This window comes from Asterias amurensis, chromosome 12 (assembly GCF_032118995.1).
Source record: "Asterias amurensis chromosome 12, ASM3211899v1".
NCBI lineage: Eukaryota > Metazoa > Echinodermata > Asteroidea > Forcipulatida > Asteriidae > Asterias > Asterias amurensis.
Genome location: NC_092659.1, coordinates 9,701,808 through 9,728,362, shown reverse-complemented (window position 1 = coordinate 9,728,362; position 26,555 = coordinate 9,701,808). Strand labels below are relative to the sequence as shown.

General features: G+C 37.3%; 1 protein-coding gene and 1 non-coding gene across 19 annotated transcripts in view; both read right to left on the bottom strand.

Annotated features, from left to right (window-relative positions):
• The window catches only part of LOC139944753 (muscleblind-like protein 1), a 247,418-nt gene that overhangs the window by 38,104 nt on the left and 182,759 nt on the right, over window positions 1-26,555 (bottom strand). For 17 of the 18 annotated variants that reach the window (XM_071941828.1, XM_071941839.1, XM_071941838.1 and 14 more), the window contains 2 exons: window positions 10,000-10,218; window positions 6,662-6,742 (listed from right to left, as the gene is read on the bottom strand). In XM_071941828.1, coding sequence (XP_071797929.1) covers window positions 6,662-6,742; window positions 10,000-10,218 — 300 coding nt within the window. The remainder of the gene's footprint in view (window positions 1-6,661; window positions 6,743-9,999; window positions 10,219-26,555) is intronic. The other variant, XM_071941837.1, reaches the window with a different exon arrangement.
• Window positions 5,120-5,192, bottom strand: Trnan-guu (transfer RNA asparagine (anticodon GUU)). Its single transcript has one exon. It is a non-coding gene; the product is annotated as a tRNA-Asn (tRNA).

Genomic DNA, 26,555 nt, shown 5'->3' with positions numbered 1-26,555 from the left:
GCCAAGCATCTTTATCGTGCAAATTGCCCCACAAACTATTACTGAAATGCCTCTCTGTAATCTGGTACTCGAAGTGACAAAGTCGGCCAGCTTCAATTATGTTCAGACTCTATTTGGATACATGGATTGGATTTGTTTGTTTAAAAGATAAACAAAAGAGTCCGAGAATGATGAGACCTAGTGAACAGATTACTTATTCAACTCTCAATTACATATTGCCACTGTCCAACATGTACACATAAGAGGACCGCCTGGGCTTCCAGAAGGAGCACTCCATACAAAGGCATAAAGTTGAAGCCGTGAAGAAACAAATATTGACCATGGTGGATCCTGTATTTCATTTATTTATTGAATACACACCAAACAGTACAATTAGCGGCAATAACAGGATGGTTAAGAAACAGAAAGAAATGTTCAGTTTAAGATGTGGGAGGAAAACTCCAATGGGGAAAACCCACACAAGCAGATAGGGACTGAAAACCCACACAAGCAGGTAGGGACTGAAAACCCAATCCACATGTTAGGCTCCAGTCTGAGGTGGGATTCAAACCAATAGTTGAAAGGCAAAGAAAGAAACCACTGAGCGTACCTGACTCCCCTATAAGAATCAGACATGCTTCTATGGTAACATAAAATGGGAGTAATTTATTTAAAATACATAGAACCACACATCATCTACAATGGTCTTTCATCATTTAGGGGGGGGGGGGGGTACAAAGACTGAAGAACCAGCTAGCCTCTCACCGGAGGAGGGCGGGGGTGTATTAGTTTTAACATATTCTCTAGAATGCAGGTGCAAGTCTGTTCCAAGTTGTCTGTGGATAGTTTTCTGCAGGACCAGAAATCTCTTGGTTTACAATGCTTTCTCTTTCGATCTACATGTAATATTTGTGTAGGGCAAAACTGAAGCTAAACACTGTACTTGATCCCAATTTTACAATCCCAACGTTGCAAACCGCATAACGCTCCCTTCCTATACCCAAGTATACATAAAACCTTTTGGTCATGATTTCTTAAACCTTACGCCCACACTGCCCAGACAGTCTCCTATCAGGACCTTAATGCTTCCATATCGATTGGGAGTGAACTCTTGCAGTGCAGACACACAGAGTATAAGACCTTATTTTGTCTTTGGCCACGCATCTCACAACTCCCAACATCTGCAGGTCTCCCATGCATACGCAGCAGGGAATTATGTAAAGAGAACTCGTGCTAGTTTTGTTATTCCCCTGCTCAGACTGAGAGTAAACACTTCTAGACCCACCACGAGAACACGGGAAGGAGCGAAAGAGAGATGGGGGAAGAGAGGTATACCACGAAAGCGTCGTCCATTTGTGGAAATAAACCCAGGACGACCGCAATAAGTCTTGAAGGAAAAGAGAGAAGCAGTCGAGTCTCCAAAGTGGAACGCTGAAGTGCGGGGCATTTAGTTCTGTAAATGATGAAAGATGTATACTTGACACACAGTCTGTAGTGCTATGACTCAGGCCCCTAACCACAAGTAAATTCTCAATCAGAGAAAGAAAGACAAGGATAAGCAAAGAAAAAAAACCAAGGGTTCATCACGTGATTGATTGCGCCCCCGCAAGTCTGCAGGGTTATCGGAGTTCAATGGCTGGAATGGGATTCCACATTGCCGTCATAATTAATTCAGCTTTCTTTTGTCTGCAGGTGAAGGAAAGGCAATTTTGTGTATCGTAGACGCGAAAATTACACTTTTTGTGTTTTCTCTACTCCGCATCTCTCACTCACTCACTAACAGCGTCGGGTAATGATATCGGCCTTTTGTCGTTAAGTGGATCGAGCTTGGAAATTAACTCTATAATAAGATGGGCCCTTATCTTGCCGGTGTTCTGACCGAGACTTTGAGTGTCTGGGCTCGCTGATGCAAATGTTTGAGCCTGTACATGGTCTCTCCATATCGCCAGAGTGGTCGTTACCTCTGATGGCAGAAATACAACCACTTGTGATGAATGCTGCTCTGCATTCGTGACTCGTTTCCTTTCTCAGTGAAATTTACTACCCGAGAGAGGGAAAAAAACAGGGAACTATCGAAGAATTTGTAGTTTATATGCTCTCGTTGCTGACGGCATGCTTCACCACTCTCCATTCAAACGATAATACGTTGATAAATATGTACAGACTCAGTCAACTACTACGACTGTGCAATACAAATGAACAAATGAACAAGCACATGCATACATTTTCCATGCCAAGCAAACAAAATCAAATAAATGCAAAGAATCTACCGAAGTGATCACTAGGAAAAAAAAATTAAAAAAATGAAAAAAATATCAACCTAAAAAACCAGTCACTTTTTCCCCTTCCTGGAACGATTTAGGGAACGGTTTTGCTTCGCACCTTTCATAGCAAAATATTTGGACAGTCCAGACTTTGTGCACACAGAACGCTAGCATTGGGTATGACAATTTTGTGTTGCATTTTGCTCTGCGATACGAGGGAAATCGTTCACTGACATAGTATTGGCCTACCTGCGCAGGTTTGTTGTTTGCTGTCTTGTCATTTAACATAGTACGTTTGAGAAAGACCCTGCCATGGTTCAAGTGTCACTTCAACAACAAGTTGAGTATTTATACCACATTGAGTATTTATACCACATGCAATCAGTCGTAATCAGCTAAATCATTGTTTTCTTCTGAACATTAATAATGAGGAAATAACCAACAGTGTACTGACCAGGAAACAGGAAATGGTTCCATAAAAATAAAAAAACAGTCCCGCAAATTTAACTGGGCCAAACTTAAACTGTTCTCAATGAAATTTAGAGCACTAACAAAAGAAAAAAATATTTTGATAGTAAAGAAAACAAAGACCTACCAAGATCAACATTGGTCTGTTGCTATTGAACGAACTATCAATCTTTGACCCTACCCATGTGACCTTGATTATCTCGTTAAAATGACACTTTCGTTTAAGACTGTTGTCATAGTATATCCATCATGTTTTTATCAAATAAAATCAAGGTAAACCTAACAACAGAAATAGAACAAAGAGTCTAACTCCTTGCTGGTATAGTGGGAATCATTAACTCATTACTTGATTATGAATACATTATAGGAATGGGACCAGCATAGTAGCCAATTCTTAATGGATTTTTTTTTCTGGAAATCAAATAGTATTCTTCAAATTTTTGAAACTTTTCACTGAACACCGTTTTTCCAGATCATGTTGTTGCTGATGCGGTACATCCCTTCAAACCATTGGGTTTTGCTTCAAATAATATCAAAGGATGTTTGCAAATGCAGAAATAGAAATATTTCTCACAATGTTTTAGTTACAGACACTGGACACTATTGGTTATTGTCAAAGACTAGTCTTCTCACTTGGTGTATCTCAACATATGCATAAAATAACCTTAGAAAACTTGAGCTTAATCAGTCGGCTAAGTTGCGAAATAATAATGAAAGAAAAAACAACCAGGTCACATGAAGTTGTGTGCTCTCAGATGCTTGATTTCGAGACCTTAAATTATAAATCTGAGGTCTCAAAATCAAATTCATGGAAAATTACTTCTTTCTCAAAAGCTATGTCACTTCAGAGGGAGCCGTTTCTCACAATATTTTATACTATCAACCTCTCCCCATTACTCGTTACCAAATTAATAAGGTTTTATGCCAACAATTATTTTGAGTAATTACCAATAGTGTCCACTGCTTTTAAACATTTAAAAATGTGGCCTTTACAGAATATAGACAAAAAAAAAAAAAAAATTCCCGATTCACATTTACCCAAACTATCACTTATTGACACACTTTAGTTGCTATGTCTCAAGCTTAAGAATGCTTACTGGTAATTGAATCCCAGCAGCTTAAAGCCTTTTTTTAAGCGGCAGAACTTTTTCCACAAACACTTTACATCAGCAAAATGATAATGACCAAGTTCTTTCGACATGTGTAGAATAGCTAGTGGTCATCAGTTGCATTTGTTTCCATGAAAAATAACTGTTATTTTTGTCCTCCTTTAAGGAATAATTTGTTACAAGTAACTCAAATCCTTTCAAAGCTCAATTGACAAAGTATGATTGGAAAGAGGACACTAATTAATGTTCTTATTATTACTTCAAAGGTCAAGAAAGGTCCCCTTTAAATATATTATTCTAGACGTGGTATTTTCTAGATAGCTAGTCAAGCAGTCGCTAAGGCTAAACAATCTTTTTTATTTTTATTTTAGAACAATTTATCCTGATTGTTATGTTCTCAAAAGCAGACACAATTTTCATTGCCACTTTTTTCACTAAGCCTCCATTTATCTTGGTTCACGTTGAACAAAAAATAAAATGGTTGCCCTAAGATAAAGGATCTGCAGTGATTAAACCATCTGAAGGACTTACAGACTCTTTTCACCCTTGTAAAATAAAATAAAAACAACTTCATGAAAAACATGTTATGAATAAAACTAAATTAAAAAACCTCCTAACTTCCCCGGCTGTTCTCTATTTTTATTCAGTAGTTAATAGTGGGCAACAGGGGATTTGAACCCCTCCCCCCTCCCCTAAAAACAAAACAAAAAAAACCAAAACAAAAACAACAAAGTCAACAACAAACAAAAATTATTGAAGAGGATAAACTGTGAAAAAAATTGAAATCTTTTAAGATTCAGCGCAAATATTCAGCGCAAGAACATAGACAATATATAGGCATATGTTTTGTTTAGAACTGTACTAACAAATCATCACACGTAAGTTGGTTACAACAAAATGTTTCATGAACAGCCATGCAGATTCAAACCAAAACATTTCACAATAACAATAACAGGCTAGTCATCCTGGCTCGTATCTGAGAAGCTGAATTGTGAATTTCGGCTTCAACGTGTTTGAGGCCACAGGCATGCAAGGGCGCCTTTGGCAGCCAGCCACATCGACCCGTATGTAACCACAGAGCGCAGTCTGATATCGAAAGTGTCTGATTTGTCCGAGGAGAGGAAAGCAGGAAGGCCTGGTGACAAACCCTTGAGGCACAGGAGAAAACCAAAGCTGAACTCTACTAATATAATAATGGCCTTTGCTGGGAATCAAACCAAAGACACAGTAAATGGTGTTTGAAGCTTTGCATGTTGTGACAAAATAAGAAGCAATGATTTTTGGGGTTGAACAAAGAATTGACTAGAGTGGGATTTGAACCAACGACCTCCGGATTAACATGCCGGCGCTCTACCAACTGAGCTATCTAGCCCTATGTTGGCGGGCAAAATTTACCCAGTTGTGGTTTATATTGATAAAATAAGAAGCAACTATAAAAACTAAATAGTAAACTTGCGGGTATGCAACCATGTGTTTAAGATCTCTTTTGAGGGAGTGTTGGCTCTGAAAAGAGCCGGTGGGGTTTTGGCGTTTGGAACAGTAAACTCTGCTCATCTTCAAGAGAACCAGTGGTGAAACCACACAAGCCAACCATGCAATGTTGGTTATTTTGACTTGTATGTTGAAATCTCACAGGTACTGATATAAAATTACTCATGCATTACAGTTCCAAACCCACAACAGGTGGTTTCAGTTGTTGAAATCTTCCTTTTTGTAAATCATGCACTGGTTTTTTACTGCTTTGCAAAAGGATTGGATATGCAAGTAGTCTGTCCACAGAACAGGGGAACATTTCACTGAGATGTTGGCCTACTTTGAAACCTTCCTTGTCTATATAATAATAATAATACAAAAAAATAAATAAATAAAAAGGCCATAAAAATACTTTGGAGTCGACCAAAATAATGCGGTCACTGTCTACTATACAATGTCCTAACTATTTATAAACGATTTAGAGGAGTTAGGTACTGAAATAAAATTTTAGCCTTGTCAAAATTATATATCAATGAGGCATTTTAGGAAACAAATAATAAAAATACAGCTTGTAACTGGTTTAAATTTCCATACAGATCAGGCAGTTTGGTTCTTATCTAAACATGCTTAGCTTAGCTTAGCAACAATTAGCTTGCAATATATTCAGATTAGCAGCTTTCTACACAAATATTTTTTAACGACATAACATTTCAACCTTTTTATATACAACAAACCTTTGGGTGAGAGGGAATGGATGGGGGGGGGGGGTTGGAGAGGGGCAGGGGATAAAGGGTCTTAGGTCCAGCAAGGATCTTTTTTCTTCTCAAGCTTTGAGCATTTTCACGGCAAAATTACACTGCAATCAATAAGGGCAATATCTCTTGGCTGCACAGGAACTTAAAAAACCCAAACCCCCACCTTTAAGCTATAGGATTCAAAGAACAAAGTCAACAGTACACTTCTTTCTTGTCATTCAAAACAAATGAAAGAAATACTTCTTGCATTTCTTACTGAACAAAATACTCTCTGCCTATGGTGTTGCCATCAGTCTTCATTCAGATGGAATTCAACTTGAATTCATTCAATTTGTTTCATAAAGAACAATTTTATGAAGCTATATTTTTAAACACTTCACACGATGCTGGGGGTACTCAACCAATTGAAACTTAGTTGCGGTACCATGAAAACAATGTTTGAATGTTCCAAAGACTTTGAGAAAATCAAGAAACAACTTTGGACCAATACTTTCGACAGATAACGAGTCAAACCAAGAGATATCCCTAGCTCTTACAACAGCTCAGCTTGGACACAAAACTTGTAAGATTGCCGAGTGGCACAACAGGCTCAGTGTTTGTTAATTATTCCTACCTCTGACTGTAGGCATCTAGTGCAGCTGGCGTTGTAGCGTCCCATGTCGTACGGGTATGACGGACAACCCCCAACCAACTCCTGAGCCGAGAAAGACAGAGGGTTGTCGGGTGTCAATATAGGGGCAGAATGGAATACCACACAGGGCAACGTCGTTTAAGACACTGGACACTATTGGTAATTGTCAAAGACCAGTCGTCTCACTTAGTGTACCTCAACATATGCATAAGATAACAAACCTGTGAAAATTTGAGCTCAATTGGTCATCAAAGTTGCGAGACAATAAAGAAAGAAAAAACACCCTTGTCACACGAAGTTGTGTGCTGTCAGATGCTTGATTTCCAGACCTCAAAATCCAATTCTAAGGTGTCGAAATCAAATTTGTGGAAAAATGATTTCTTTCTCGAAAACTCTGTTACTTCAGACATTGTTTTATACTATCAACAGCTCCCCATTACTGGTTACCAAGTAAGGTTTTGTGCTAATAATTATTTTATAGTAATTACCAATAGTTAAAAGCAGGGAAAGGGATTTGTTTGTACAGCAAAATGCATTGCAAGATTCAGTTTGCCCATCAAAATTGACAGTTTTGCTTTAAATTAGCCTTTGTTAGTAACTAAACAAAAACAGACACAAACATATTCTGTCAACATTTTGTTGCCTAAAAACAAACACTATCAATTTAAAAGTGTTCTTCCCCAAGATTTTAACTTACATCAACACATGTTTGTTTATTATCTTTTCAAACTCATAGATTTTCTTGTTGGAGGTATGTATGTTGGGTAAATCTTCTGAATGATGGAGTTTGCAATTTAGCAAAAAGTCCGCTGATCAGGTCATATTTCTTCCCTCCACTAATTTATAGGCGGGGTTTTTCTAAATCAATGTGCTTTATCATTATGCAAACTGTTTTTTTAAAGTGAATTTTGCACTTAGATGAAGATTTGCATTGATGTGAAAACATTTGGAAGTAGTGGTTTGCAGTAAGGAAGGTAAACTACCATTTTTGCAGCACTTTCTGCATCCAGTTCGGGCGTTTTAAAAGTTACTTGGGTTAGTAGAAAATTTTGTAGTCAGTCAGATATCTGTTTTTATTTGTTAAATTTGCTCATGTTGTCTGGTAAAGTGACTATAATTATGAAGGCCCCTCCCCCCCCCCAAAAAAAAATAATAAAACACAAAACAAAAGTAATGATACTGGACTCATAGCCAGCAGGTTAGAAAATACACATGGATTTTCATTGTTTTTGTGTTTACTGCGAGACACAAAACCACTGAGTAATAAATGATGAAGAAAAGCTATTTTACCCTAGCCTTGTGAAAAGCATAATATCCTCAGCAAAATTCAACATAAGCAAACAGAAGACTTTGATTTTAAATGAGTAGCAGCGGGTTTCACAAAATGTTACGCAACTGTGTAAGTCCACTTGCGCAACGCTTATCAGTGGCGTAAAGTTTCATTAAATAGGCTGCTGGTTTAATTCAACTTCTACAGTTAGACTGGTATTGTTAGGCATGCTTTGCAGGAAACAAACTTGTGGATCAACTATTAACTAAACTGATGTTTCAAATGCAGTGCTAAAAACCTAACTTTGCCATTTGATCGGTCGAGGTGGTCTTTGAATAGCGTTTGAAACCGTTTGTTATAAAATGCAAATGGTTAGATAGATAATTATCAGTGGCGTAAAGTTTCATTAAATAGGCTGCTGGTTTAATTCAACTTCTACAGTTAGACTGGTATTGTTAGGCATGCTTTGCAGGAAACAAACTTGTGGATCAACTATTAACTAAACTGATGTTTCAAATGCAGTGCTAAAAACCTAACTTTGCCATTTGATCGGTCGAGGTGGTCTTTGAATAGCGTTTGAAACCGTTTGTTATAAAATGCAAATGGTTAGATAGATAATTATAATGATCCACAGAAACATGCCGCGAAATTGCAGGGTTATCCTTTTACATTGCAGAGAAACATGGTCGGCCATTTCATGTAGAGTCAAAACTTTGACTCTATAAAATGGACGACCATGTTAGTGGGCAACATAAAAGGAAAACCGTGCAATTTTGAGTGATACTTGTGTGGATCATTATATTCTGCTTTTAATATATCTTTCTAACCATAAACGTTTCATAACAAACGGTTTCAAACGCTTTTCAAAGACCAACTCGTCCGATCCAAGGAAACGTGTCCCTTTAATTAGCAAACCGAGTAATACTTAATTTGAATGAAGCATAAACTACACCAATAGCATTTGTGATTAAGTAGCAAAAATTTTTAGAAGAAAGTGCAACACAAGTTTTGTTTTGAAGGTGTGGCTTGTTTGGATTAAAAAAAGATGATTAAATGGTATAATACTAAAATTAAAAGACTTTGCAAAATGTCCTACCACCAGAATTTCATTTTGAGAGTAACAGAAGTTAAATTTATTGACATGAGGCATGATTCAAGTTATTCCATATCACAGATTTCAGAGTCACAGAATATTTCATTTGAACGTATACTATTGCAAGTCCATTTAAACTCACAACACAACCAGATGTTTTGGCTGTTTCTATACCATGGGGTTAGATTATTTGCAGCACTTTCATGATAGCTTTTTTTCTCTTCAATAAATTAGAATAGCAATAGTCCACCAGGGGTTGACAAGATGAAAACGCACGTACATTCTAGTACTTTGATTTTAACATCACAAAACAAAATCCAATTTGGGAAAGTGTCTCTTTTGATGACTTATTTGATCCAGATACTTTTATCAACTGAATTGGAAGCCCTTGGGTGGTTCAAATTTCAAGAAAAGTCAGTTTCTCAAATAAATATTCAGTACATTCACACTTTTGCATGAGCACAGCCTGGGCTAACTGTATAATGCAGTACTGAAGTGATCAGAATAAAGAGGTGATAAATGAGTTCATAAAGACACTGGACACTATTGGTAATTGTCAAAGACAAGTCTTCTCACTTGGTGTATCTCAACATAGCATAAAATAACAAACCTGTGAAAATTTTTAGCTCAAATGGTCATCGAAGTTGCAAGATAATAATGAAAGAAAAAACACCCTTGTCACACGAAGTTGTGTGCTTGCCCCATGCTTGATTTCGAGACCTCAAATTCTAAACTTGAGGTCTCGAAATCAAATTTGTGGAAAATTACTTGTTTCTCGTAAACTACGTCACTTCAGAGGGAGCCGTTTCTCACAATGTTTTATACTATCAACCTCTCCCCATTACTCTACCAAGTAAGGTTTTATGCTAATAACTATTTTGAGTAATTTCCAATAGTGTCCACTGCCTTTAAGAGAAAGTTTTAGGCAGGAGGAAATTGTCCAAAGTGCATTCTTACCAGTGAGTTTGACAACGCTTGGTGTGACGGCAAGATAGTGGCACTAGGCTGATGTAACTGCATGCTGGCTGCAGCTGCCGCTTGCAACTGCAGCTGCTGGTTGTGAAAGTTTTGCAGCATCTTCTGGGCTGCGATGCTGTGCTTGCCGTTAATCTCGAGTTGCGTTTTGAGGTGCGGCGGCGGATGCAGGTATTTGCAGTCTTCTCTAGTGCAGCGACCCTGCGTAAGACAAGAAGGGGAACAAAAATAAGGTGACATGAAAATATTGCAACTATCCATTACTCCAATGTTAATAATGAGATTCCTTTTTCACCTGCTGAAATAAAGAAAGAAGTGGCTAGGGTTTCCTTACAGCGATGGATAAGACATTGGGCCTGGAATTTCACTCCCACAGGGGCGGGCCTTTTTCCTGAGGAAAAAAAGCACTTCCATCAAAAACCTTCAGCAGCAAAAAGGCATAGTCAAATTTAATACAGACCATATGTATGACATATATTAGGACTTTTGGATTTGAAAATCTGAGCTACGATCGCAACAAATTCTAGATACTAGCATTAATGGGGAAACAGAGGCAACCAGTTTCAGGCATTTCTGTTCAAGTTGCGCCCAAGTACAGGCAAATTGACACCCATCTCATCTGATGTTTACCTTCTACACATTGACTATATTCTGAATATCCTATGTAACCCACTGGCTTACTAGGCCTATATACAACAAGACAAGACTTTCCAGCAACAAATTAATCAACATCTACTTTACTTCAAAACCAAACAGCGATCCTACGCGTGATTTTCCTTTGAAATTCTTGGCTTTCTGCCCTCATTAAATTCCATGAGCTGAGGAAAATATGGGGAGTTATTTCTTGTACTCGGTGAGCTGCATAGCGAATGGTAAATGAAGTACTACTTGATTACATATGTGGATCAGTCAGGTCTTTAAACGGCAAGGCTAGGAAATACTTGAAATTTGACAAATGTTTGGTATATCTTGAGCAGTCTGAAGATATTCAGAGTACAGAGGGCAGAGTTACAGCTTGGGTCTTAACGGCAGACAAGAATGTCTCCCTAACAGAATGATAAAAGGATGGTGTGCACACAATTTTGTTTTCAGTTTGCAACCATGAGTTGTAATTAAGATGTTGACAATAGATGTCTAAAAAACAAATGGATTCAAACTGGGAGAAACTATGTTGCTGGGGCACATCAGACTGCAGTTTTTCCGATGGTGTATTGTGGGCGACTAAAAGACTGAGTGCAGTCTCCCTGGACAAGGAAAGTTTGCCAACATTTTGTTCTTTTCATCTACCTGAGGGAGGGTTGAAGTGGTAATATTTGTATGCAATCCATGTGTGTTCAATACATGTGTTTGCTTGAGGTGGCATACTCCCTAGGAAATATGGAAGTTCAACAAATTTTTCAAATAATATGTCTGATGGCCAGAGATAATGATAAATGTATAGTATCCTCATTAATGATGAAATGCAGCAATAAGAAATGCTTTTATTAATCTGGGTATGCTGAATTTCAAAGCAGTGTAAACATATATACGATTGGCAAATCAAAACACTGAAACTATTTTCTTGAGAAAAAAAAAAATCCTTAAAATTAACACCTGGAAATATGTTTGTGGGCAGTATTTTTTTAATGGAAAGTGTGGACAATGCTGTTCCTTGTATATTGGTGCATTAATACAACACTGATGAAAAGTCAAGTCAAGATCGCATTGAAAAGACTTCCATCTCAAAAACAGTCGAGAATCATGAGCCTGTTTGAATTCCCAATGCATGTGCACCGCTGTACAAAAATCAAACTTGCAAATTACAAAACACACACACTCTGCCAGACTAATTATGATGAATGTAAACGGGCCAGTCCAAGAAAGGCTTGAATACTAGACTTCAATGTATAATAGTACCCTTCAAAACTGTTTATTTACAACACTCACAGTACTTAGTAAATCACTGCCCGGTCTCACAGCGCACTGGCCAACAACATTCCCATGTTCCCAAACAATTTACGATGCGCGGTGGTACTCCATGGCGCAGGTACTTTGCGAATTAAAACTCCGGGCATGGACTCCACAGCTGAGTTACTTTCTTCTGTTGGCAATTCTCAAACCGAACTGAGGTGAATGGAACCTTCCTCGTAATGTGTATACAGACTAAATGATTTACTAGCCATTGATTCAAAAAAGTATCGGTTATTAGAGACCGTTGATGACGAAGTACCAGTGACTCAATGAGGGTGATTCTTCATTATATCAGCTCTGATTCATGTTTTTTTAGAAGTGCAGTGACTAATCCTTTAAAGGATAATAGTGAATTCAAACATTGGCTACAAGTATTGCCTTTACACCTTTGAGAGTTATATCTAGAAGCTCTTATCGAAACAAAAGTATTTGCCTCAATACTCAAATGCCCACAAAATGTCTACAAAGTCAAATTTAACGTTGTGCATGAATTTTAATACAAATTTTGAAGCTGAAGTTCCATGACTAGTGTTTGTCTTTGAAAAAAAAACCCAATTCATTCAAACTTTCAGCTTTGGTTTATGAAGCCTTTATATATGTAAAAAGTTTCAGACATTTTAAATGAATTGAAACCACAAAAATTACTTGGTTTTCATTATAAAGATATATATATCCTGCTAGAATGAACAACCATTACTCATGTGAGTTTTAAAAAGGTTTCAGTTGTTTCAACTACTATTCGTCATTTTGTTTAAAGGAACATTACAGAATTGGTTTTTCTAACAAAACAGTTGCTGGCAGTGTAAGCACTTTATGTAATCCACCATTACATAAACTGACAAATCTGTGGAAGTTTGAGATCGGTCGGCCATCTGGGTCACGAGAGAATAGTGAAAAACCGATTTTGCATTGCATCGATGCCAAAATCAAAATTAATAAAACGCTCACTGAGCGATAAACTCCAAACGCGAAGTTAGATTATTTATTTCTCATCAAATATGACATTTCAGACAGAAATATTTCAAGGGATGTTTTCAACTATCATCATCATTAGACCGTGTCAGTTTTATGTAAATCTGTGATCTTCACGATTTTTGTTTCTTACCAATTCTGTAACGTTCCTTTAAAGGCAGGTGGTTTTTTAATGTATGAATAAACATAGTCATGGTTCCTGTGATGAGATAATGATTAAAAAAAAAAAAAAAAATGCACAAACGGAAGTAAAGATACCCTAATCTTAAAGCCATTGGACACTTTCGGTAACAGTTTTTTCCAAAGGCCCACACTTCATGTACTACAACTTATATTTAAAAGAACAAACCTGTGAAAATTTAGGCTCAATCGATCATCGGAGTCGGGAGAAAAAAACGAGAAAACCCACCCTTGTTTCCGCACGTTTTGCCGTGTCATGACATGTGTTTAAATAAATCTGTAATTCTCGATGTCGAGAATTGATAATTGTTTTAACGTTTTCTCAAAAAGTAAAGCATTTCGTGGAATAATATTTTAAGAGAAGTCTTTCACCATTACCTTCTGTAAACCCGGTAAGTTATTTGTAAATCTGTGAACTTTTATTTTGTTTTCTGTTCCGAAAGTGTATAATGGCTTTAACTTAAGTCAAAGAGGTTTTAAGTCGAGGAATAAAGACGAAAATTGAAGTCCTAAAAAATAATAACAAGTTCATCAAAATTTGATACAATCATGTTCGAGAAAATAATCAGAGGTGGGAGTAGGCCTTATAGTAATTGATCAATTATCTCAAGCTCCGAACTGTAACCTGAAACGAAAAAGAGCTGACACTAGTCACGAACGCCAGCACTCCTGATTCGCAGACTGACCATGCACTGCACATCTACACACCTTGAAGCCTTCCTCATTAACAACACAGCTGCCAATTCCAATTTAGTTAATAAACGCTTTTTGTGTTCAGCAAAGTATCCTTTTTGCCAGGTACCTGAGGTGAGTGACCGAAGCCTCTTCACCACACTAACATCATTGGGTGCTGAGGGAAAGAGAGATGAAGATGACGGGGGGAAAAAGAAGACGAAGAGTTGGCTCAATGTTTCGTATGACGTGGCAAGAAGAAACGATCGCTCACAGCCGTCACAAAATATCGCAAATGAGAAATCGAGTCAGGAATTTGATGGGCCGTTCAATTCCAAAGGGTGGTTGCATCAACGCGTTTTTTTTATCATCACCAGTTAAAACAGAGGGAAGCAAGATACAGAGAAGACGCGACGTAAGGAACAACAAAAACCAGTAGTGGAAAAAAAACATGGATGGAAAAGGAAAAAAACGAGAGAATGTGTCGGCCCGTTTTGTACCCCGCGGGACCTCAGCTGGCAGGCAAGAATAACTAGCACTTACCACGTAGGAATTGGATACCAATGACTTAATTTGATTTCAAGTAGGTTTTAGACAGAGTATCCATGGACACCATGTTACCCTCGCACATACATCGTCTTGCCCATTCATTGTATTCTCATGTCTTAAATCTATCATTTCAACATCATTTCTTCAAAGTTTTAACCTGACATTCCTCAGTTTACGCTCCAAGATTCTACTGTTTTGTTCCTTTATATAGAGGCCATTTTTAAAATGCAAGGAGCGATTGCCTCTAGAGTCTGAGTTGCTTGAATTCTGAACCTCATTCCCCCCGCGCTGTCATCCCATCCTCCAATCCCCCTGAAGGAACAAAGACATTTGCATACATATAACGATCTCGATCATTGGATACATTTCTCAGCATTTAGCACTAAGCTTTCTTTACGAAACACAATATTATGGAGTGGTAAGAGCCACGGTGCTCGTCTAGCCTCGTCTCCAGCGCCACAGTTTCTTTGATCAAATTAAGCTACTGAATGGCTCGACTAGTGTTCGGTTTCAACCCCCGTGTGTTCTTAAACACACAACAAGTAATGTGACAGCCCAATTAAGCAATTAACAAAAGAGACAGAACATGTCATTTTCATTGACAGTCGATGATAAAACTACAAAAGTGTTCACCAATGATGCTCGGTTTTCTCCTCTAGGTGTTCTTCAGGATTCACCAATAAATTGATTCAAGGAATGAACAAACAACTGGCCGTATCTCGTAGACCGTTTCTCGGGTTATTCCACTATTCGGCCTCTTGAATTGTCTTTAAATGTCTGGAGGGTGAATGGACATGAGCTATCAATCTTCAGGATGTACATCAATGCCAAATATTTGCTCTTCATTGACAAGCGATTCTTACAAAATCATAACAAATCATTTTAAAACTAATGACGTCTTAGGTTGCCCCACGGATTTCAAATACAAACAAATTAAAATTTCTTTGTTGCCGCATTAACTTTCAGTATTGACAAAATATACATAATATATTTGTTGAGTATTACAGGTCTGTCAAGACTCACTGGCAAGCTTGACATACAAACTGCGACAACTGAAACGTGAAATTAAAATTGGGAAAACTATAGACATGTCTAGATTGGCTTCTATATTTTACCGCCACAAAAAAAAAAAAAAAAAAAAAAAAAAAAAAAATCATCCACACCTTTGTATGTATCAAGAGAACGAACCTATTGTAGTGTACCATTGAGCATGCGGTAACATCATGTAAGTTAGTGGAGGACTGTCTTTTAATAGTTCCAGTACAATATGCAAACTATAGAAACTATGAAACAGCCAACACAAACAACATTCATGCATACAAGGGCACTCAAGTGAACATTTTATACTCCTACCAGCAACAATCATTCCCTCTTCATCATAACAATACACAGCAAACATAAGCCCAACCCCTAGGTGCATGATTTCCAGTTCTGATCCCGTTTCAATAGAATCTAGTTTTATGTGCCCCAACCTCCTGGATCAACGAGCCATACATACCATTTATCAACTAATATGCACATTTTTCACGACCCACTTCTTTCAGCGACCCACTTTTTTTTAAGCACAGTCCAGGCTACCTTTTCTGTTTCTTCACACCCTCTTCTCCACTATTGTCACTAGAGAAAGGGGAAGGGGTGTGAGAATGGTGTGATTTTGTACCCCTTGGTTAAACCCCTTGGGGTCTGGAGGTGTCCCAACAGCCAATTGACAACCCAGTTCTGTCATCAGGCTAGCAGCCAAAAAAAGAAAAGCCAGCGTGTGGTTTGTGTGCGTACCTCTGGTAGTAACAGGATTAATGGAACAGACCCAGACGGAATTACTGATGGGAATTAAGTACATATTATACACACCGGAGCGAGTACAGGTCGCCCTCTAGTAGCATTGATGGTGACTAACCGTGTGTGAGCAATGCGAATTCCCGTAGGTTGTGTTGTGAGGGGCTGCATGCGCAACCGTACTCACAGCAGGGGAAATTTCATGCAGCTATGCCCGTCACTACTGTTTCCCCCGACCGCTAACAGAATAGCACAACAATGTTTCCAAGTATTTGAACATTGTCAAGAGCATGGTTTAACCTTGAAGGTGTCTGAAATTTATCAATAATGGGACATTATTTTAATCTGGAGATTAATGTGTCTGACTTGGTTATATCAAGTAGAAACAAAAGAAAACAAGTGTTTGTGTCAGTTTCGTGAACATTTATTTTACTTTTTGCATTTGAGCTTGGTGTGTGACATGCATTACAATGGTTAATTGTGTGTCAGTTCGTGAAACAAAACAATTCACTTTTGAACAAAGGTTCCGATGCTATTGTCATTAAAACAGTACAGATCTTGAAGTTATGAAACTTTATGAAACTATAGGTCTTGACAAATATAGTTAAAACACGTAAACATCGTGGGTAGAAATAAAAAATGTTTTGTACCCAATGAGTCCGTCTGTGGCATCAGTGATGATTGGTCAAAACAAATGTTGTTGAACATTTTCTTTCACCTTTTGCAATAACATCTTTTCAAAGAGAGTTCAGTGCCTCAAAATTTCTAGCAAACTAAATAAATGACTCACAGCCAATGATTGTTGAAAAACTCTATAAGGGGTCTCCGCGCAACAGGTAAAATGACACCTACAAAAAAAGTATTATTCTCAAAAAGCCACATCAAATTGACAACAATAGTTTATGGCTCGTCAAACTGTTGGAGTCTGACATCAATACTAACTTATTATGTTGTAAAAGTTTTCCAAAAGCATTTGACAACTGTCAAACATCTATCATCCGTTAAGTACAATTGTACCTTGTTTTTGTTAGTGTCAAAAAGGATAAGTAAATTTGTTGTATATGTTGTACAATTTTTCTGGAGTATTCCTTTTGACGGAAAGGGTAAAAAAAGGGAAAGGGTGTAAAAGCAACTGTGTAGCAGTTCATTAGAAGAATTACTGTGTAAAGAAATAATAACATCATAGGCAATTGTTTTTTAGTTTTTGTAAATGAAAATTGTGGATTTGTGGGATTGGATTTAATATGAAATATTGTTCCACCGACGTGATTAAGTTTATGCGCCTGTGACTGCCGAGCAACTGTTTCAAAAATATTTCATATCACCAGAAAGCAGTTCAGTCCTTTCACATTGGATTCTCCCTAAATCTCTAAGAAAAATGCTGAATTAAGTTCCCTCTTTTCGTGCGTGTCTGATTCACATCTGGAAAAAAATTAAACCAAAAAACCATAATTGATTGTCTCTTATTAAAGACACTGGGGTGGATTTCACAAAGAGTTAGGACTAGTCTTATCTAGAGTTAGGACCAGTTACTCGTCCTAACTTAGGACTATATCCATGCAATTTGTGTATCTCTTAGGACTAGTCCTAAGTTAGGACTGGTCCTTACTCTTTGTGAAATCGACCCCTGGACACCTTTGTTAACTGTCAGAGACCAGTCTTTATACTTGGTGTATCTCAACATATGCATAAAATTACAAACCTGTGGAAATTTTGAACTCAATTGGTGGTCAAAGTTGTGAGAGAATAATTGAAAAAAAGAAAAAAACCATGTCACACGAAAATGTGTGCTTTCAGATGCTTGATTTCGAGACCTCAGCTGAGGTCTCAAAATCAATTCAAATAATATTTTAGTGGGAAATTGTTTCTTCATCAAAAACTAAATTACTTCAGAGGAAGCCATTTCTCACAATGTTTTATGCTATCCACAGCTCTTTACTGCTTATTACCAAGTACGTTTTTTATGCTAACAATTGTTTTGAGTAACTACTAATTGTGCCCAGTGCCTTAAAATAGTTAGTTTGATCCCAAAAAGCTATAAATTTAAACACGGCAAAATGACAGACTTTTGTCGGTCTAGTCAACATTGCTGCCTCGTTAAGTCATGCTCTATTCAGCAGTGATAAAGAAACCTGCAGTAATTCATTACTAAGCTCATCATGTGGAGTTACCCTTTCACTTAATGATCAAACCATAAGGCACTCTCTACATGACATCAGATAACATTGACAACACCACCTTGTTGTTAAGAATTTCATCTCACCATTTTTAAGCACATAATAGTTTCAAACAAAACTGTTTTGATTCAGTATAAATCCTAAATAGTCTATGTCAAAATCTCATTGGGAAAGACATGTTTCTTTAAAACTATATAGCTGTTTTAAAAAAAATCCAAACGGCAACACACCACGGTGTAACTTACAGAATCACTACAAATGTTTTGATTGCCCAAATCAGCAAGACTTTGCACTCGTTTTTCAATTAGAAATCAAAAACAACTGTTGCGTATCTAATTCTTAGGGTTTTGTGTTTACAACAATACATTAAGAAATTTAAAACAGAAACTTGATGGCCTTGTTGCACTGAAATTATTACCATGTTAAGGAACCTGAAAGGGATTTTGTAAACAGAAAAATGAGAATGTGGTTTCTCTAATAGGGTCTACATCCAATACAAAGACGTCTCGACAGAGAAACCAACCAGAATCAAGATGGCTGATCGATCAAAACTTGTATAGCTTTAAAAGCCACTGACAAGGAAAACAACAGCCATTTTGATGTGATCTTATGGCACTCCACATCACAGCAAGAATACAGATAACTCAAGAATGTCCAGGAATACAAATCCCATATCTACGAACCTCAGTGTAGCAGTTTAGTCAACGTCTTAGTCTGGCCTGAACAAGGTTATCAAAATACCGCCGCATCACTCTAATTCAAATATCCATTGCATCTTCACAGCTCCCAATAAGTACACCTACATGTTAATTGAGACACAACCAAATTGTGCACAAACCTAAAACCACACCAGTGATATCTACCAATACCTCTGTACCTAGTGGTAAAGCATATAACCGGCTGTCATGGAAACTTGAACGCTGCCTCTTCGTTGTGAAGGCACCCCACGTGTCTCATACCGACCCCATTCCTGCATGCCTGAGCCAGCCCAACCTGATGGAACAAGGAGCAGGGGGAGAGCGCCGTGTCATCGGACGGCATGCAAGCCGGTAGTCGTAGGCAGTGGAGGAGGCGGACTGAAGAAGCAGCGGGAAGAGAGAAGTCGAACACAGGGGCCTGCCAGCTTTATTCATGTGGAACGAGCGTCCCTGTTGAATGAGAGATTCGATTCCCACACCAATGTGACGTCTATACATCACTCTATGCTTCCATGCATCTTGCATGCCACATTAGATTGACCCAGATAGCTTTTTTCCCCCTTTCTCTCGCTGCCCCTAACAGCTTTGTCTTGGCAGCTCAATTTACTGTGGCTGATGGGTGAAGGCTTAGACTCGGCCGTGTGTGAATGCCCGAACGATGCACACAAGCGTAGAGCGTCTACTGGAGATGGATTCAGTTTATTTGCTCAGTTAATTCACGTACGCATAATTTGGTTTGCGTTGTAAAATAACAGGATGTTAGGTCTAATATTTGGATTATCTTGGATCATTTGTTTGAATTGCTTAAAAAAAATGAATTAATCTAGAATGGCTGAAGATATGCTGTTGATATTCACTGGTCAAAAAAGTCATTTTGTATTTCACTCATTCTTTCAATTGATGTGTCTAGCTGACTGTCTCCAAAATCATATACAATATAACTATGAAAAAAAATAATTCAAATCTTGAAGGGATCCAGATGAATAAACAATCCTCCTTTTTTTACTTTGAGGAAATTTTGAGGTAATTGAAAGAATACGCAAGTTTTATTAAAGCCGTTGGACACTTTCGGTAAACAGTGTTGTCCAAAGGCCCACACTTCGTGTATCACAACTTATGTTTAAAATAACAAACCTGTGAAAATTTAGGCTCAATCGGTCATCTGAGTCAGGAGAAAATAATGGGAAAACCCACCCTTGTTTCTGCACGTTTCGCCATGTCATGACATGTGTTTCAAATATCGAGAATTAATAATTGTTTTAATGTTTTCTCAAAAAGTAAAGCATTTCATGGAATAATATTTCACCACTACCTTCTGTAAACCCTCTAAGTTATTTGTAAATCTGTAATTATTTTGGTTTTCCGCTTTTTTTTTCTGTTCCGAAAGTGTCCAATGGCTTTAAGGGTTTGTTTGAACACAGTCGGTGTAACTTTGCACACTATAAGAATTGCAAATGACGTTAATAATATGTTGGAATATATGTAAGTAGAACATGATTGGAATTCAGCTGCAACTGACCTGGCCTGCGAGTTCATCTGACTGAGATGTTCAGACACCTTATACCATGTGTTGAAACTGAACCATGTCCCAATACATCAGACCCGTCCCATTAAGCACTCACAATAAATTCATTAAAACTTGGACCAATGATGTGAAACGATGCCCTTTGCTGCTAAAGGCAATGAACACTCAAAATAATTATTAGCATAAAACCTTACTTACCTGGTAAAGAGTTATGGGGAGAGGTTGATAGTATACAACCTTTTTGAGAAACAGCTCCCTCTGAAGTGACGTAGTTTTTGAGAAAGAAGTAATTTTTCACAAATTTAATTTTGAGACCTCAGAATTAGGCATTTGAAAGCACAAAACTTAGTGTGACAAGGGTGTTGTCTTCTTCCATAGTTATCTTGCAACTTTTACGACCAATTGAGTTCATATGATATTTTCACAGGTTTGTTATTTTATGCATCTGTTGAGACACACCAAGTGAGAAGACTGGTCTTTGACAATTACCAATAGTATCCAGTGTCTTTAAGGTGACAGAGAGTAGAGTAGAATCAAAGATGTCTCTGCCATATATAAGACTACCGGCCTTTGCTACCACAGCAAAGGGGACTTAAGACAAACACAAACACAAACACATGGAAACCATTAAGTGAGCCACTTTGAGTATATTGTTGATCCATGAATCGTAATAAGGCGATTAGCATGCCAATTCCAATCATCATCTTCTCTTCAGAAATGCTGGAAAAGACGTCATTATCATTTACGGATGCCTGAACTGAATTTCACAGTAACATTTCAAAGACAATAAGCCTTTTTGAGGTATGGTGGACGTGATAGGAATGTACTGTACTGTCTGGTTTGGGTGTATACACACAAATTTACCCAAACCTAATAGTGTTGCAGCATTGTGTCCAAAAGGCTTATGGTAAAATTGTTCACAGATTCATTGTCAGACTTTAAATTGTTCCTATCATCAGAAACATGTGAACAATTTTAATCATGTATAATTTGTTATCACCATTTACTCTTCCAACAGATCCTCCATTTTCCAAGACAGCGTTTTTAAAAGTGCTCAGGTATTTAAGAGAATGCTCTAAAGCTCAAGCACTTTGAACTTTATTTGTGAACATGTTTATATGTTTACTGCCTATCTAGACTGACAACCAGGCACATAAGAAAGGATTTTTATTTTAAGAAACTAAAAATCTAGCATCTTTTCACCCGATAACAATTATGAGTAGTCATCAAGCGTCAGTCAAAAACCCATCAATAGGTCAAAAATTTGTTTTTAAAAATAATTTTCTGTTGATACCGGGTTGGTCAGAGGCCAATAAAGGGTCAACATGTGTTATTTTTAGAGCTCTTGGGCATAGGTTACCATTTATAAGAAGATAGGAAATGTATCTGCCAGAAATCCATCCATCCAACCAAAGATCATCCACTAAGGTCCAGGGGGTCAACTATTCAACACCTGAAACTCATGTAAAGGTTGAATTGCTACAACCATTTATGAAGGAGACTATAGCTCAACCTTCTTCCCATACCTGAGGTTTAAGGTGACTGGTGGGTCGTCAATCAAATCAAGTAACAGATGTCCCCTTCCAGCGGCACTCTTTAAGGTGTTAATGGACCGTTCGGAAATATGAAACGAAACAAGAATTTACAACTGTGGCTGCTCATCCACCTACCCACTTGAGAAGTGAGAGATTGACATTATGGCTGGCTCTTAATTCTTAAAGATATAGAACCTGACTCAAAGAAATAGGATCACATCGGGTCAGATGAAAAAAAGTTAGCAAATCATATTCTGTATCACGGTTATCGGAAATCCCACCGAGTCCCGTAATGTTAGCATTTTCGATGACAAACCATTAAAAATACACAGACTGAATATAAAATGAGTTCCACTGACTACCAACAGGATTCAATGAACCACAATGGCGGCTATGTTAAATGAGCTGGTATCTAAAACAATCATTAACATACTGGTATTATATGTTTGTGCGCGTGAGTAGGATACACATTCAAACCGGGGACCTACAACAAAATAGGATAATCGGGTCCCTATTTGGGAAACGTGTACAAAACCAATGGGAGCTGTTGCAAAAAAGTTAGTATATAAACAAAAGAGGAACATGGGTCCATAGTCAATAGTATTTTCACAAGTTAAACATGATGTTGGCAAAGCTTTCTGGTACAAGGTAGACTCAATCAATTTGAATCACAAGAGTGTGCCTACGATTAAACACTGGTCTTCTTCTCTTTATTATGACAAGGAAGTACTCCTAAACAAATTACTGTAAACAGATACTTCATATCACCACCTTTAACACCAAGTATACAAATTCAGATAATGTTTCCATCATTGCAAGTGGACGGAATTACAAATTGAAGTAACTTAATACTCTACGAAGGTGAGAGTGGTATATGAGTATTTAAAGAATCAATGTTTTGATAGTGTTCAATGTACTTCTAATGCTGTTTTAGAAAACAGGATAACCATGATGAAACACAACAGCTATTGGAAAATGAAATACGATGAATGAAGATTGAAGATTGGCAATTTCAGCTTTCAAGAAGTTTGTTGTTTTCTCGGTTCAAGATTTCCTTATCCCATTCATCTGAAAATGGTAATGGTGAGATGTAAGAAGTTGTTTTCATGCTCAATGCTTAAAGGATAAGAAGAAGGTGGAGTCTAGGCCAGGTGAGGAGGAACAGGTAGACCATTGACCGAATCCGTTGATGCCAAAACTTTGAATGAACACGGGCAGAATTAAGCTGCTGATTGCAGAGTTCATTCTTATTCAAGCGGAAACTAAAAGCTCAATCAATCAGCAAATATTTTAAAGTTTACTTTGTAAACTAGCTATGCCAACATCTAAGTTGTAATTGTGTTTTCATATTGTTGTTTTGTTCTTCATTTTGTTATAACATATGAGTGGGGTGTCTACTCGACAAGCTGATGCTTCTTAGAGACCTCCATCCTCACACAAAATCATAATGTACTTATGCTTTCTTTAAATATTATATTATGATGTAAATTATGTCACTTTGTGTGTGAAAATATAAGTAGAAAACGAACAGCTAATGGCTGCGGCTGAGGGATGGCTTAGGCTTAATGGTTTCATCTTGATGGTTTTTATGAAATTAGTAAATAAAATTTTATAAACTTGTGTTTTGTATATCGGCAAAAATGTATGTGTATTGGCAAGCAGTTCACCCGTAGCAGCCTAGCTGACACTATAGACCTTTGTCATGGTGCAGCCATCTTGAATTTCTCCCATTTATATCACTGTTACCAATGGCAGTGGAAGAACAAAATAGCCTGGTTCCTATTTGCAAAGCATTCATTATTGTTATTCATTTCGAGGAAAATGACCAAGATGGAGGCAGCATGATAAAGGTCTATAGCTGGAGGAGAACCCTGGCGTTTCTGAGAACACTAGATTTCACCCAGTTTATCAGGGCCCAATTTCATAGAGCTGCTTAGCTCAAAAATTTGCTTAGCATGAAATTTCTTCCCTGATAAAAACAGGATTACCAACCAAATTTCCCTTTGTTGCATATTTCTTGTTACTGGTATTCAGCCATTGTTTGCTTATCCTGAAAATAACGTGGAAATTTGGTTGGTAATCCTGTTTTTATAAAGGCAAAAATTTCATGCTAAGCAAATTTTTGTGCTTAACAGCTCTATGCGATTGGGCCCAGCTGCTAATTAGAGATGTAGTGGTTAACAGTTATGTCTATATACCAGCAGCTGACATACAGTAAATCCCTACCTCATTGTTCAGCCCACATCATCAGCTGTGTGTATAGCACCTAGCCATAACAAGGGCATCCAGACAATAAAGCCCTCAAATACTAGGATTACCGCTATAGATTATCACACATCACAACCCACCATCAATGACTAACAACAATACACTGTCTAATGCTATTATCTCTGAATTAACCCGTTTAAACCCTCTCTAACCCACTTAAAGGTGCAGTGGAACTTCTACAGGGGGAAAAGGGTAGGGTGACTCAGCTGAACGAGCACTGGTATCATTCAACAAAGGTAGCAGCTTTAAATTTTCATTCTGAACAGGTTTTGTCAAAGACCAGTATTCTAACTTGGCGTATCCCATCATAATATGCATAAAATAACAAATCTGTGAGCATTTGGAGTCAATTTGTCATCATACTTGCAAGAAAATAATGAAAGAAAAACGAACACCCTTGTTGACCAAATGTGTGTTCTTTCAGATGCCTAAAAGGATAAAAGGTTTCAGGCCTGATCTATTTTATTAATGGAGTGAGAATAACCTCTTTCTCAAAAACTTTGCTACTTCAGAGGGAGCCATTTCTCACAATGTTTTATACTATCAACCTCTCATCATTACTTGTTATCATGCAATTTATTATTTACGCTAACAATTATCATGAGTAAATGTCATTAGTTTCCAGTGCCTTTTAATTCTAAGCTGATCATTTCTAAACTATTTTAGTTGTAGTTATTGTCTAATGTCTGCAACCTGAAACAACCACAATACAAATCCTTCGTTTCCAGACCAATAACTGGGTTGTGTGATTATTTATTGGTAAATAATTGATTGTTGGTCCCAAATCTGTACTGCAATTCCTTGAATTCCATAAAAGAATCCTAAATAAATGATATTAATACTCAAGAATTGAATAATGTATTCATTGGTGTGGATAGAATCGTTGGGTAAACAACAGCTGTTTTGCATAGCGTGAATTGTTGTTTGTTTGTTGGCAGGATTCTATTTCCAAATGGCCATTGATTTTTAACTAAAATATGTCTATAATTCTCTTTGAATAATGGAGCCCTTCGGCATGCAACTGTTCTTGTACATTAGTTTACTAATAATAGCGTTAATATTTATCAATTCTAATTGCTATTTTTTATTGGGGTGAAACCACCCTCAAGGCTACTAGCTTCTGAGAGTAAAACTATCAAAGATTGTCAAAGCAAATACATACATTTGAAGAAGAAAAAAATGTTTTTAAAGACACTGGACACTATTGGTAATTGTCAAAGACCAGTCTTCCCACTTTGTGTATCTCAATATATGCTGAAATAACGAACCTGTGAAAATTTGAGCTTGATTGGTCATCAGAGTTGCGAGATAATAATGAAAGAAAAAACACCCTTGTCACACGAACGTGTGTGCTTTCAGATGCTTGATTTCGAAACCTCAAATTCTAAATCTGAGGTCTTGAAATCAAATTCGTGGAAAATTACTTCTTTCTCAAAAAACTACGTCACTTCAGAGGGAGCTGTTTCTCACAATGTTTTATACTATCGACCTCTCCCCATTACTCATTACACAGTTATGTTTAATTCTAATAATTATTTTGAATAATTACCAATAGTGTCCACTGCTTTTAAAAGCACTTATTTAGAGGAACATCTATCAAACATTTTGAAGAATATTTTCCTCAATTGTGAAGTTGCATCAGTTACATGTAAGAGGAAACAGCATGGAAAGACCCGTAAACAACTGAGTAGGTTATAACATCTATTAAAATAAATAAAACTTGAAATATAAACAAACTTATGACTAGATTGTAAACGCCAAATCAAACTATTCAATCCCCCTTATTTCTGAAAACACTTTCCTCCTCTTGTTGTATTTTGAGCATCATTTGTTCTCAATATTGTCATATGTACCAGGAATATTGTCATAATTGCTAATGTTCTAGCAAATATCACACATCATAGGTTGTGGTTAAAAGAAGACAAGTCAATGTAGAAACCAAACTGACCACATCTAGTTTTAGATTACCCACCAAAGGCCAAGACTATAGCAGCGTACTATTACAACAATCACCAGAATCCAACTACAAAGTCCACGATCAAATATACATCAACACGCAACTTCAAAGTGAACAACATACCTAAAACATCACGTTTCCCAGCTAGTAAATCATACATCAGAGATAAAGTCCGCACTCTCTAAAAAGCTTCAACCTCCTGACTAAACAGACCGCACGCAAAGAACTATTTCCCAAAACCATTGTTCCAGACAAATGTTTGTAAAAACGTAAACACGA